Consider the following 14,719-nt stretch of genomic DNA (forward strand, 5'->3'; position numbering starts at 1 on the left):
GCCATCATCCTCTCCAGAAGCCACAGCCTGCACAGCTCTGGGAGTCGGGGCGTGACATCACCATGTTATCCAGGAAGTAAAGGCCTTGATGCAGTAGTAAGTGCAGGTAAAAAAGCACTTTATAAGCATTTCCTGTAATAAGTGTATATTGGGGATTTGTATAACTTTTGGGGGGCAATACAATACTTTAATTTAAAAAAATTGCCGGACTTCTCATTTAAGGTGCAGTCTCCTGTATAGTCACTGACTGGTGGCAAGGGTGTTGTGGTGAAGAACTTGTTGCAAAGTCAGGAATATAGTCAGAGCTATGTGGAGTAGAAAGCAGGATGGGACAAGATGGAGATAGCATGACAAGTCTATACCAGGAATGGAACCACAGAAACCAAGCAACAAATACAAAGATCATCACAAGAGTGTAGTCCTAGTATAAGTCCTAGTATAAGGTCATGATGGGAGTCCGAATAAATATTCAGGAACTAGAGCCACATAAGGATGGAATTTATTATGCAAATGATAGACTGATAGCAATGGCAACCTGATAGAAATGTCACAGTGCAGCAGGCGAGCTCCAGGGGATGCATCCATTTACTTAGTAGCTGGATGCAGTCAATGGTGTCATGGCTGCTCGGCAAGCACTGGAATCAACAGGCTATGAATTATCTTAACAGGTGATACAGCAGTTTTGGAGACCCTAGGGTCTATGCCACATTCATGTCCAATGAACCTAAGGGTCAATCACCATAACAAGCAGAGAGAGAAGCATGCGGCTGAGCACTTCTCTTTCCACACTGTGTCCAGGACAGTCCCTTTGCTTTATAGGACCGTCTCGATTAAGTGGTAGAGAGTCGGGAGAGAACAGGCCCAGTGTGCACTTCTCCTAGCTCTTTCTGCTAACCATTCGGGATGTGAACACTCAGACGCCAACTAATCCAAACTTTTCATATTCCTCTACAAAATGTAAATTTTTTTTAATGTTAGTTTTCATCTATAATTTTATTAGGTTTAGTAATGTTCTCTGTGGTATTGTAGTCTGTTGTATTACACATTTTATATCTGTTGGTCATGTGTGGAAACTGAGATACAGAAATGCTTACATAAGTTCCTTCAGATAGTTTCTCCATGGTTTTATATAACAAGGTCTTAAAGGGGAATATGTCCCAAACCCATAACAGTTACCCATGTACTCACTAAGCACCTTATTTGGAAGAACATATAACGTATTTCTAAGAAGCAGAAGCACTAGGCATAAGGAAAAGATGTAGGTGAGAAAACTCACCAGATAGGGTCTGATGCTAAGCAAGTTAAACATTTTTGCTTCCTGAAATGTTTAGATTCCTTGTATTTTTTAGTGTATTCTTTAATACACTGTGATTTTTTGTTTATTTTTTTTTTTTTGCACTTCTGATTGAATTCAACTATTAAGTCGCAGCAGGAGGTCACAAGACTGCTTTAGCTCCATAAAAAAAAATCCATCAGCACCTCTACAAAAAATGACAGTGTAGCCCTTGCCTTAACAGTGTTATATAACTATGGGGATGTAATCTGCACGCACTATTATTCCCTTTTAACAGTTTTTTATGGTCTCAAACCTGAAGTGTTACTGTCGTTTCAAAAACTTTTGGAATGTCAGAGACATGGCAAAAGTTTTGATTAGTCTGGGTCTAAGTGTTCAGACCTCTACTGATCTGGAGATAGACCCTCTCCTGGCTCTGTGTCACGTGATCAGTTGGACTCTATGGAGCTCTATGAAAAGTCAGACTGATCACGTGACAGATCCGGGAGAGGTTCTATCTCCCGATCGGTACAGGCCGGCACACTCAGACCCAGACCAATCAAAACTTTTGACATGTCTCTATGACTTATAGATGACTAAGATTTTTTATTTTTTTTTTAGAGGAGATTCCATATTTAATCACACATTTGTAGCTGCAGGAAATTCTAAATGATGTCATCAAAGGTCCTGTGGCTACACTATTCCTCAGAAAAAAAGCATGGACTGTATTGGAGAGCTCCCTAGGACTGCATCAAACTTCTTAAGTGTAACCGGATGGGTTCATTTCAGAAAATTAAAGTGTCTTATTGATGTAATGAGAAGGAATGTATTATTTTAATGTCTTGTGTGTATATATATATATATATGTATATATATTTATTCGTATGGCTATGTGTGTAGAAGTCATTGTAGTTGTGTGTGTGTATGTATACTGTCACACCTATGTCAACTGTCCAGCCATATACCTTCACAATAGTGTAAACAGTGGAGGATACAGTTGTTTGTTGCTATTGTTGTATGGCTGAAAGAACCTTATAGCTGTAATTGTAAAACTGGGTCCCCATTGTGCTTGGTAAATATGTACAAGGCCGGAGAAACATCAGATAACTTCCATTCATGGTCATCAGTGGTCTACATAGACATACAAGCACATCACCCCCACCCAAACTTACTATAAAGGTCGGGGGTATGTAGCTTCGAGCCAGCCTCAGCTGGGACCATGGATGGAAGGTGCCCAGCACCCTGGAGGTCATCGAGGGAAATGGGCGTATATTAGACCATAATATACAAAGGGGCTCCCCATTTCATTGTGGATAAAACAACTATGCATCTGTACCATCTGTAACTACAGCTAAGTATTGTTCTTTGTATTAAATACCTTATTTTTCTATTAATCTGTGTGGTTATAGCCTTCTCCGACTATTATCAAAAGCAACCGGTTACGTAATGGTGTCAGAAGTGGGATAATAGTCATAGAATTGCTATAACTGTTTAATAGGATATAATGTATGTGTTAGCTGAGATGTGTAGTTGTGGGGTAGATGACAAAGCGAGTCCAGTCCCCTGGTGGGTGTGTAGTTCGCGACCCTGGGCACCCAGCACTCGAAGATGGTGACACCATTTCAGCTGACAGACCCCAGTCGGCTGGTGGTGCATCTTGTTATGTCTCTTGAATGGCAGAAGACCGCAGCAGATGTGGGATGGATCTGTCTGCTGGTGCGAATTGAGAGAGACATACAAGAAAAAGAAGTGAAGCAAGTGGGCTTCATGGATGGAAGGTGCCCAGCACCCTGGTGGTCATCGAGGGAAATGGGCGTATATTAGACCATAATATACAAAGGGGCTCCCCATTTCATTGTGGATAAAACAACTATGCATCTGTACCATCTGTAACTACAGCTAAGTATTGTTCTTTGTATTAAATACCTTATTTTTCTATTAATCTGTGTGGTTATAGCCTTCTCCGACTATTATCAAAAGCAACCGGTTACATAATGGTGTCAGAAGTGGGATATACCTTCACAATAGTGTAAACAGTGGAGGATACAGTTGTTTGTTGCTATTGTTGTATGGCTGAAAGAACCTTATAGCTGTAATTGTAAAACTGGGTACCCATTGTGCTTGGTAAATATGTACAAGGCCGGAGAAACATCAGATAACTTCCATTCATGGTCATCAGTGGTCTACATAGACATACAAGCACATCACCCCCACCCAAACTTACTATAAAGATCGGGGGTATGTAGCTTCGAGCCAGCCTCAGCTGGGACCATGGATGGAAGGTGCCCAGCACCCTGGAGGTCATCGAGGGAAATGGGCGTATATTAGACCATAATATACAAAGGGGCTCCCCATTTCATTGTGGATAAAACAACTATGCATCTGTACCATCTGTAACTACAGCTAAGTATTGTTCTTTGTATTAAATACCTTATTTTTCTATTAATCTGTGTGGTTATAGCCTTCTCCGACTATTATCAAAAGCAACCGGTTACATTAAGCCACCAGTAATCAAATGATGTGAGTTCAGGAAGGGGTGAACCTGAGCTCAGTTTGCTCATCTCTAGTGGTTACCTCTGGCTTGTTGCAGACACATGCTGGGTGACTATAGTACAAATGGAGTCCAACAGCATCCACAGATAAACTTCCAAAAATGTATTGGTAACCAAGTCTACATAATTACTATATATATGAGCATCTGTACTATTGTCGCACACCCACTTGGGGATTGTGGGTCTACCAGCGGGCATCCAGCAAGTACTGGCGACAGAAAGGGACCATCGGTGCTGATGAACCTTCTCTTCTCTACATGCTGGGTGACTGTCCCAGTAAATATTATCTGAATGGGAAGACCTACGATGTAGGACAGACCCAGCATACTCAAAGTTGGCTCATCTCTAGTAACCACCAATGCTGTACATTTGCTGGACTGAACTTAAAGGCACACAACTCCTCTACACCCAGCCCAGCAGGTGTACAGCCAAATCCACATGGTCCATCAAATCCGAATCAAATGGAAGGCTGATTTGAAGCTCATAAAATGAACCCATAAAACAGAGTCAACTCAAAATAGACTTGTCTAATTCTGAACTTATAAAGTGAATTATTGTCTCAAAGCCTTGGCCCACCCAAAGATCCTCTGGTACTTTTAGGAGTCCGGATAACCCTGTCCACACCATGCAAACACTAACTGTACCATCAAATACTATGCCTTTGTTAGAAGGGTACTTTAGCAAAAAAAAAAAAAGTAGTGTATGTTTTCCAGTCTGAAGGGAAGGAGAGGTTTTCTATGGGGATTTCCTACTGCTCTTGACAGTTCCTGTCAGCAAAATGATGTTATTAGATGTGAAACGGTGCATAACAGTTATAACCTCCCTTGCTTGCGCTGTCACTGCCATTCTCCTGAATCTGATCCAGTTCAAAATAGTGATCACTGGATGATATGTGATATGTGGATCTCCAAGAGCCAACTGTTTGTCACAGTCTATCCCCCCCCCCCCCCCCCCCCCCCGCCCGCCCATCGGGCAAGCGGGGGATACGGCAGGTGTACGCCAGGAATAAGGGGCGAATCTGTGCCTTCTTCCTGGCGTACGCTCCTGCTGTAAGTTTCATAAATATCCCCCTCGGCCCCTAACTAATCAAAACTTTTTTATATACGTCTACAAAATTTTTATTTTATTTTATCAGGTTTAGTAATGTTCTCTGCGGTATTGCAGGCTGTTGTATTGCACATTTTATATCTGTTGGTCATGTGTGGAAACTGAGATATAAAAATGCTTACATAAGTTCCTTCAGAAAGTTTCTCCATGGTTTTATATAATTTGGTCTTAGCTTTTAAAGTTACCCATGTACTCACTAAGCACCTTATTTGGAAGAATTCGAAAAATATTTCTAAGAAGCAGAATCACTAGGCATAAGGAAAAGATTTAGGTGTGACGGCTCACCATATAGGGTCTTATGCTATGCAAGCTAAACATTCTAGGCCCGGGCACATTCCACCGTCTGCCCAAAGAATTGACATGTCAATTCTTTGGGCGGATGGCAGAATCTGCCCGAGCACAGATGTGGTCACGAGTGGCGGAATCCGAGAATTCACGAGTGGCGGAATCCGTGGTATGTTTTCCGCACAGATTCTTTGGTGTCAACGCACGTCACTAGAATGTCTCCTTTAGTGCTACAAACACAGTATAATGCCCTCAAAGTGCTTGCACACATTATCAAGTGCACCAATACATACACTGTTATTTTATAACATTATATATACAGGTACTCCAGTGGATGATGAATGCACATCACCAAGTGATGATGTTCTACATTTAATTCTCATCCCATCTAGTAATCACGGAGATCCCCCATAATATACATATCTACAGAAATTGGATCAACACCCGTATAAAAATCAAAACTTCTTTATTTTAGACAATAAACATACAATAAAATAACCAAGAGGCAATTCCAAACATGAAAAAAAGTTCCAGACCAAGTGATTAGGGAAACAAGAATGTTTTTTCCTTTTAAAGTGAGGCTATGTGCTGTAAACAATATTCAAAGAAAAAAGTGCAAATAGAGCAAACTGATTGCTATTACAGCTGTATGTGTACCGGACCACAGTATACTAAGGCATGTCTTGCTCTACACCCACATATTGTTCAGTCAACTGCGTCTCATCAATACCGTCTCTAAACAGCACTATCTATGAGCTTCTTAGTGCATGAAGGTCCGCACTATGCTCAAATGTAAATATAATCACACATATTGCACAAGCCATCTAAATAATCATCGCATCTTACCCATAAAGTCACCGGTCTGGTCAGTTCCCCAACGCACGTTTCGCGATCGTAAAGCAACCTTTTTGCTTCCTCAGGGGGCGTTGAACGCCCCCTGAGGAAGCAAAAAGGTCGCTTTAAGATGCAATGATTATTTAGATGGCTTGTGCAATATGTGTGATTATATTTACATTTGAGCATAGTGCGGACCTTCATGCACTAAGAAGCTCATAGATAGTGCTGTTTAGAGACGGTATTGATGAGACGCAGTTGACTGAACACTATGTGGGTGTAGAGCAAGACATGCCTTAGTATACTGTGGTCCGGTACACATACAGCTGTAATAGCAATCAGTTTGCACTATTTGCACTTTTTTCTTTGAATATTGTTTACAGCACATAGCCTCACTTTAAAAGGAAAAAACATTCTTGTTTCCCTAATCACTTGGTCTGGAACTTTTTTTCATGTTTGGAATTGCCTCTTGGTTATTTTATTGTATGTTTATTGTCTAAAATAAAGAAGTTTTGATTTTTATACGGGTGTTGATCCAATTTCTGTAGATATGTATTTTATAACATTGTAGCCAAGAAAAATTACCAACATACAGTTATTAGATATGGCTTCCATACTGCTACTGAAAAAAACAGAAATATATTACCAATGATATGACTACATAATACATACGGATCCTATAAAAGAGTGCAGTTACATCCAGTGATTCACAAGGGGCATCTTCTCTGATCAGAGATGTTTATTCTCCCTTTTTCCCTCCATCCAGCCCTCTGTGCAGTCTCCATATAGTAGGTGGCTCCCTCTGTGCAGTCTCCATATAGTAGGTGCCCCCCCCCCCTGTGCAGTCCTCTATAGTTGGTGGCCTCCTTTGTGCAGTTCCATATACTAATGGCCCCCTCTGTGCAGTCCCTTATGGTAATGGCCCCCAAGCAGTCCCCATATAGTATGTGCAATCCCATACAGAAAAGCCCCAATGTTTAGTCCCCTATAGTGGATGCACCTTCTCGGTGCAGTCCCCTATAATAGATTCCCCCATGCAGTCCCCATTTAGTATGTGCAATCCCCTACAGAAGACCCCCCCCGTGCAGCCCACTATAGTAGATGCCTTCCTTAGTGCAGTCCCCATAGTAGCGGCACCCCACTCTGTGCAGTCCCCTATAGAAAAGGCCCCTCCTTTGTGCACTCCCCCCTGTACAGTAGACGCGTAGTCCCCTATAGTAGAGCCACCATCAGTGTAGTCTCCTATAATAATGGACCTATCCTTTCTCCTGGCCCAGACAGTTTGCACAGAAGTCCCAGCCACTTGCGCTGAGTCAATTATGTGGGCATCTTAAAGGTGCACACAATTTTTACCAGCACAATATAGTACACTCATAGTATAGTCCAGGACAGGTGGATCCTCCAGTGAGTCAGTCCACCACAGAGTTAAAGAGTTTGGCACAACACCCGGTGGTGCCCCCTTTTGGTTGATGGGATGAGGAGCTCTGTAAGGGCACACAGGTCATGTTCTCCTAATGCCGACCCTGTCCTGCAGTCATGTGTTATTGCATATGTTCCCCATCCACTGTCTTCATCTTACCTTATCTCTCCGGTGGCAAGTCTTGGGTTATAAGGTGCAGCACACGGTTGCCATTTATCTGTACTTACTAAGAATTAACCTTGCTCACTGCCCCTCTTTAAACTCTGAAGACATACTAAGTCTTTTACCATGTACAGATGTTGGAATAGTAGCAAAGTCTTGGAATACAAAAGTCTTTGGCCTCCATCTATGCACTGTCCATGCTCCAACTACCTTTCCTTCTACTATGTAACTTATAATAAAACAATAGTACTTTTTAATGCCCTTGGATGTGCTGCATGTTCTTTAGCCAGTACAAAAAAATATAGGGCAAGCATTACTGCTCATTAACGTTTGCTGGTCCCAGCATTCTGCCTTTTTTCAGATTCGTAGGGCAAACGTATACCTCACTTCTCAGTGAGTATACAGGAGCAGAGACTACTGCTGTATTTCAGGAGTCCGTGTTTCTGTATTTATAGTTTGTGGCAACTTAAATCATATGTCTTCCCACTCCGCTACCATTCATTTGGCCAGGCTGCCAGCAAGTGTCTGAGGGAAAATTAGAGGTAAACACCAATGCTGTATGCCTATACTACATTTGCTGGGCTGATCATTGAGGCATACAATGTATGCTTTACCACTTAGTATGTACAGAAGCTAGGAATCCTCTTCATCCAGCCCAGTAAGGGTACAGCCCAAATCCAAGATCGTCTATCATATCTGAATCAAATTGAAGGCTGATTTTCAGCTTATCTCTAGTTGTGAAGCAATTGGTAAGAAACAGTCCTAGGGAGTCCTGAAAAACATGTTACAGCCATAGGCCATAGGCTTCCTGGCAGCCCTAGGACTGAATCACACTTCTCCAGTCACTAGGAGTCAAATGCTGAGCATTCGCGTTGGGCCAAACCCAAACATTTGGCTCAAGTTTGCTCATTACTATTTGGGACCCATTACTGTCTCAGAGCCTTGGCCCACTCAAAGATCCTGTGTAGCCTTGTCAACACCTTGCCAACACTCACTGCATCTTCAACCACCATGCCTTTGTTAAAGGGGTTATCCAGTGCTACAAAAACATGGTCACTTTTGCACCACTCTTGTCTGATATTTTGGGGGTTCCGTCATTCATTTTATGGCAGATTGAAATATGCCATTAGAAAGTGCACCTGTTGCTGAAAAAAACAAGCCCTCACATGGCCCTGTAGGTGGAAAAATAAAAGTGTTATGGGTCTTAGAAGGCAAGGAGGAAAAAACAAAGATGTAAAAGTGACAATTGGCCCGGTCCTTAAGGCCATTTCAGGCCCGGTCCTTAAGGGGTTAAATATATTATTTAAAGTGTACCTGTCAACATGGTCACTGCCAGATCAGTGACAAATTCCTCTCTCTATCCGAAAGTTTGGGTATCCATGGCTATAAACCACACCATGACACAAATGCACACAACCTCCATGGTGATCCATTGGAGGCCGTGCACATGTCTGTCAAGGAATAGTTCGTAACCATGGATACACAAATTTCCAGATGAAGGGATGAATTCACCTCTTATCCGGCAGTGGCCGTGCTTTTAATATAATTTTAAATTCATATAACAAGTTTTTCTTATCAACATAAACCAAATACTAAGTAACATGTGAGGTAACATTAATGGTCTCGACATTACACTTAGGTAATCGGTTATGTTGGTTTTATCAGAATTTGCGCCATTTCTTACCAACTTTATAGGCAACTTCATCTGAGCTGTCAAGTTCCTAAAATACATTTATAAAAGAGAAGAAAGCAGAACACAACTGTAGAAGAGCACCAGAAGTGTGAGAAGAGACCTAGCAGACATGTTGAGCCTTCTACTGCTGCTTTTGGTGGGGACCACCTTTGCTCAAGAAACTGGTGAGTTAAAAAAACATAAATCATTAAAACATAGCCTTTCTGTGTTTTCAATTCACTCCTGGTTTTGGTTGCAAAAATACTGTGTGGCAACATAGCCTAAAATTTAATTTGCTCTTCTATCTGCTAACTTGCATTCAGTACTGCTGCATAAAGGGAGCCTGTCACCCAGGCTGCCGGGGTGAAGCCCGCCTGCCCCCCATCATGCCCCCCCCCCGGTGGAGCCCTTTATAGTTACCCCCCGACCCCGTCCCGCCACCGAGAAGTCCCTGTCAGTATCAGTGCGCGCGCTCACCAGAGATGAGTCTGACGCCCATATGGACTGAAGACATTGACTGGAGAATGACTGAGCGCGTGCATGGCATCCGGCGGGGATTTCCCAGAGGCGGGAAGGGGTCCAGGACTTCGAGAAAGGGGTAAGTACAAGGGGCTCCACGGGGAGGGTCGGGCAGGCTTTACCCCTGCAGCCGGGGTGACAAGTTCCCTTTAACATACTTGCAACAAAAATACATTAATTTCAATAGCAAAGTTCTTTTGTTCTGTTATCATCAGTTGTATCAGTTGTAATAGCTTATTACTTTATATTTATACATTACTTGTTACCTGCCAATTTCTTGCCAATGCTGCCAGTTTACCAAGTTTGGTCTGCAAAATTATGTATATATATATATATATATATACAGAGTCTTGGGTGCAAAAGTCAGGGCCGAGGAGGGGGAAGAAGAGGGCCTGGTTTCAAAGCTATTGAGGGGGAGGTGAGTGGGGGGGGTTCATTATATACTAGGGCTATCTACTTAATTGGGGGATTACCTACAGAATCTACCTATTGGGCAGGTTCACAAATTTTTAGTACAGTTAAGCTATTCGCTCATCTCTCCTTACCTGCCTGCCCTCCCACAGTGTCCTTGATCTCTGGAGTTGCCCGCAGCCAAAATTTTGGCTGAGCAGGCTGTCACTTTCTAGAGAAGAATGACAGTCCGCTCAGCCAATCGCTGACTGCGGCGCTGTCCGGTCACAGTCAGTAATTGGCTGAGCTGGCTGGAGGCGGCTAGAGACATGGAGGAGGACACCGGGGGAGCGCAGGCCGGGTGTCATACCATTTTTTTGGTTTTTAGATGTGGGGCTGCCAACTTGACTACATTTTCAAACAAAGCTTGCAAACATTCACTTTGTTAACAAATTTGTTATACATATATATATATATATATATATATATATATATATATATATTTTTATTATTATTAATATATATTTTTTTTTTTTTTGGATCTCCCCAGAAGACTTTGCTCTGGAAAGTTCAGACCACTTAATTGAAGCTGCCAACGATGAAGATGAGACATTTGATGAGTCATTTGATGATGTTTACGATGAGGAAGAGAGTGATGAAAATGACTTGTCTTTGTGTCAAAAAAGTGACCAAACTGAGCCAGATTTTAGTGAAAAAGCAGTGGGTGATGTCTGTCCTAATAAAGGAACCTGCGGGGTCCATGTTTTCTTCAGACCTACACCCTTCTTTAGAGCCCAGGTATGTTTATATGTCAAAATAATACTCATTATGGGCAGAGAGTGGGGGGCGGGGGGAGACACATAATAAAGAACTTTGCAGCACTGCATCCAGATCCCGGGCTGCGACCAGATTCTTCATCTCTCCCCCTCTTTTACGTCACTTCTCGGCTGATGAATGTCTCCTTCAACTAGTCAGTGACTTGGGCAGGACACAGTGCAGTCACTGATTGGCTTAGGAGGCTCTCTCCCACCCTTCCCCCCCTAGTTGTGACGTACCAAGAAAAGGAGAGAAGATGACATCCAACGGCCGGGAGTCTGGCACTGTGGCGCTGCAAGGGCAGAGGGAACGGTAAGTATAGGTTCTTTAATATGTCATATTGTGCAGTAGGTAGTAGTATAACCCAATTTCCATACTATATATACTATACACATACATTTACTATTGTCATGCAACATAAGATTGACAATTTCTTTACTAACTTTTTGTTTTATGTTCATAGCAAAGGTGTCGTTGTAGAGGAGGAAGTCTGAGCTCCATTCACTCCTGTCAAGCAAATAATTATGCGCGCGTAATAGTGAGGAGAACCTGTAGAAATATCAGCTTGGTTTGGATTGGTGTTTGGAAGAAGAATAGAGTAAGTACAACAGCATTTTATATTGCGATGCGTAAGACGGCAGAGAGTGATGTCACTGCTTAGCACCTTTGTGAATATTCATAAGGAGGTGTGCTGCTGGTGCTGATAGACATATTGGTGCACTGAAGACTTCAGGACCACCACCAATGTGTCAAAACCCCCCATTTACATATGAAGAAAAATAAAGTTTTATCAGTAATGGGGCAACAGGCCTTCTAAACAAAGATATGGCTGCTCTCCCCATCCCCAATGCTGCTGTAATGTTAAAAATAATAAAGAAGCCATATTTACCTAATCGTGTTCCCCTGGCACCGTCCTACAGAGTCTCCAGGTCCACCACTCACTAAAAATCCGCTCAGCCAATTACTGCACTGTCCTGCCACAGCTAGTGATTGGCTGAGCAGACTGTCAGTGAGCCAAGGAACCAGATACTTTGCAGAAGGGTGCCAGGGAAGCTGGGACAAGTAAGTATTATTTTTTAACATTACAGCAGCACAATATACTCACTTTTTCATGGCTATGGACTCCATTTTTGCATAAGAATGAAAATCCGCTCAGAGAATAGAGTGCCATAGACTTTAACAGTAATCCGTATTGCATCGGGTTTTACTTCAAGAAACTTGCAGCATGAAATCTGCTGTGATACGGTACGTGTGAATGAACCCTAAAGGTACAGTATAAAGCCCTACAATAGCCATTGAATAATGATGTAATGTGATGTGACGTCACTGTAAATGAATCATTACTTTGACATAGCAGATATATACGTAAGTAGTACCGATGGTAGGCACAATTTGTATGGAACTGATCATGTTGGAAAAATAAAATAAACACCTGTACCCTGAGTCCTGATAAGAAGCTCAGGACTCTTACTGCTCAGGGCTCTCACAGATAAGGCCATATTACACGGTACAATTTTTCCCGGTGAAGCAAGCACCAATCTGTCTGGTCTGTGCTCACTTCCCCCTTGTTTCCATCTTGCTGCCTGTTCTATTACACACACAGACAGCGAGCAGGGAGGAGCATGAGGGGCCGCCCCAATGATCCTTAGATCGTTCGGGCTGCTCATTTAAGTCAGCGTCGGTCTGCTGCCGCCGCTCCTATTACGTGGCCTGACAGGCAGCAGATCGTTGCTGACATAATTGTGATTTTTCTGCATATTGAAAGATCACAATGTCGGCTGATTGTTACCTTTCAACCTGCACTATTACACTAAACGATTAAAATCCCGAACAGTCGGTAATCAGCCAAGTAAGGTAATATAATCATTCTGTGTAATAGGGCCTTTATACTTAGGTAACTAAAAGGCTTTTTATGATATTGGGGGATGTTGACAATGGACAGATTTGCTGTAGATTTTACCCGTGGATTTCTTCAGTGTACATTGACCTAGGTTTTATGTATTTTTTTTCTACTAATCACGGTTTCTGTTCCTAACATAATTTATTTTTAGTGCACTCCATTCCGTAACATTGATGGCAGCAGACTGGATTATACCAACTGGGGTTGTGAACAACACAGGCGCAAACACAGACACCACCGCCATCACCGACACCACCACCGACACCACCACAGACACTGTGGGCGACGGTGTGTTGCCATGAACGTACAATGTAAGTACAGTAGAACAACCAATACCACATTTTATTATATTTTTTCTGTGAAAATAAGCAAAAGAAGTACACTAGGTACTTTTAGTAAGTGCGTATCAATATATTTTAATTTATGTGTGTATATATACAGTATGTTATATTCCCAAATTGTCAATAAGGACGTGGGTGGGGGGTTTAAACTTTGCAGATGACATGACATTTTGCTAATTAAACCCTGGCCCCTGATGGGCGGGTAGGGGGTAAGGTGCAGAGGGGACATGCCTGATTTACCATGACATCCATGGTAGAAATCTATGCCACATTTGAGTCGTGTGACAGTCTTAATGCTCTATTACACACACAGATTATCTGACAGATTATTGAAGCCAAAGCCAGGAATGGATTTGAAAAAAAAAAAGAGCAATCTCAGTCTTTCCTTTATGAACTGTTCTCTATTTATAGACTGTTCCCTGCTTTGGCTTCAATGATCTGTCAGATAAATCTGTATGTGTTATAGGGCCTTCAGATGTGCCTCCCAAGAAATCTGGGGCAGGACACAGGTGTAGGAATAACCATGCTACAGAGTTAAAGAAGCGCTCTAGGATTTTATTTGTTTTTATGCACACTCGTCAGCACTATTCCTACAGTGCCCTGTGATTTATTCCAGCTTTGCTGCATCTATACATTTCATTACTGTAAATGGGTCATGTGACCACCACTCGGACCTGCGGAAAATTTCATGGGTTTATGTCCTAAGTCGGCTGAAGTACTGTGATATGTGTTATGTGTTGTCATGTGTTATTGTATCAGTTCCTCTTCTACTGTCTTCTTCTAACCTAACCCTGTTATTTACCTCTCAGCCGGCAGGTGGCGAGCTATAAGGTGCAACACACGGTTGCCCTTTATCTGCACTTTCTGAGAATGAGCACGGCTCATCGCCCTTTCTGCATCGGCTTTGAATGATTCCAGCTCTGAAGATGTAATAAACCTTTTACCACGTACAGATGTTGGATTAGTAGCAGAGTCTTGGAATACAAAAGTCTTTGGCCTCCCTCAGTGCACTGTCCATGCTTCAACTACCCTCCCTCCTGCTATGTAGCCTTTAATAAAACTATAGTACTTTCTCATGCAATTGGGTGTGCTGCCATTTCTTTTATTATTGTAACATTTATGTCAACACAGATTTTTCTTTTCAGTTTAGAGTCATCATCTTGTATAGTTCTGCCAGTTTTGACTTCTCCATTTATAGGCCCTTTCAGCTTGAAGTTGCTAAGTTCATTAGCAACATGGCCTCAGAATAACTCCCAGCATTACAGAGAGGCTACAAAGTTGCAGATAAAGCCAGTCAGGGACTTGTTTACATCACCTGTCTCAGAAGGGAGGGGGGAGAAAGAGAGAAAAGCTCACACAGAGATATTTGTGTCTTTAGCAAAAAGCAGCAGCTGAGAACTGGAGGAAGGAGACTGAATATATAATAACAAGTATGAAATGAACTGTTG

General features: G+C 42.2%; 1 protein-coding gene across 2 annotated transcripts; it reads left to right on the top strand.

The window, feature by feature from the left end:
- Nucleotides 1-9,155: 9,155 nt before the first annotated feature.
- Nucleotides 9,156-14,352, top strand: LOC138798753 (bone marrow proteoglycan-like). 2 transcript variants are annotated; one of them, XM_069979330.1, is made up of 5 exons: nucleotides 9,156-9,490; nucleotides 10,768-11,012; nucleotides 11,494-11,628; nucleotides 13,082-13,241; nucleotides 14,081-14,352. In XM_069979330.1, exons 1-5 carry the CDS (start codon nucleotides 9,436-9,438, stop codon nucleotides 14,137-14,139), a joined length of 654 nt encoding a protein of 217 aa, XP_069835431.1. In that variant the 5' UTR covers nucleotides 9,156-9,435; the 3' UTR covers nucleotides 14,140-14,352. The 2 variants fall into 2 exon arrangements, with proteins under 2 accessions (XP_069835431.1, XP_069835430.1); XM_069979329.1 differs by having other exon boundaries at nucleotides 9,163-9,490; nucleotides 10,765-11,012.
- Nucleotides 14,353-14,719: the final 367 nt, after the last annotated feature.

This window comes from Dendropsophus ebraccatus, chromosome 8 (genome assembly GCF_027789765.1).
Source record: "Dendropsophus ebraccatus isolate aDenEbr1 chromosome 8, aDenEbr1.pat, whole genome shotgun sequence".
Taxonomy (NCBI): domain Eukaryota; kingdom Metazoa; phylum Chordata; class Amphibia; order Anura; family Hylidae; genus Dendropsophus; species Dendropsophus ebraccatus.

Coding starts and splice junctions, on each gene's coding strand:
- LOC138798753 (XM_069979329.1), top strand. CDS start 9,436: ATGTTGAGCCTTCTACTGCTGCTTTTGGTGGGGACCACCTTTGCTCAA. Junction 9,491..10,764: donor CACCTTTGCTCAAGAAACTG/GTGAGTTAAAAA, acceptor GGATCTCCCCAG/AAGACTTTGCTCTGGAAAGT. Junction 11,013..11,493: donor CACCCTTCTTTAGAGCCCAG/GTATGTTTATAT, acceptor TTATGTTCATAG/CAAAGGTGTCGTTGTAGAGG.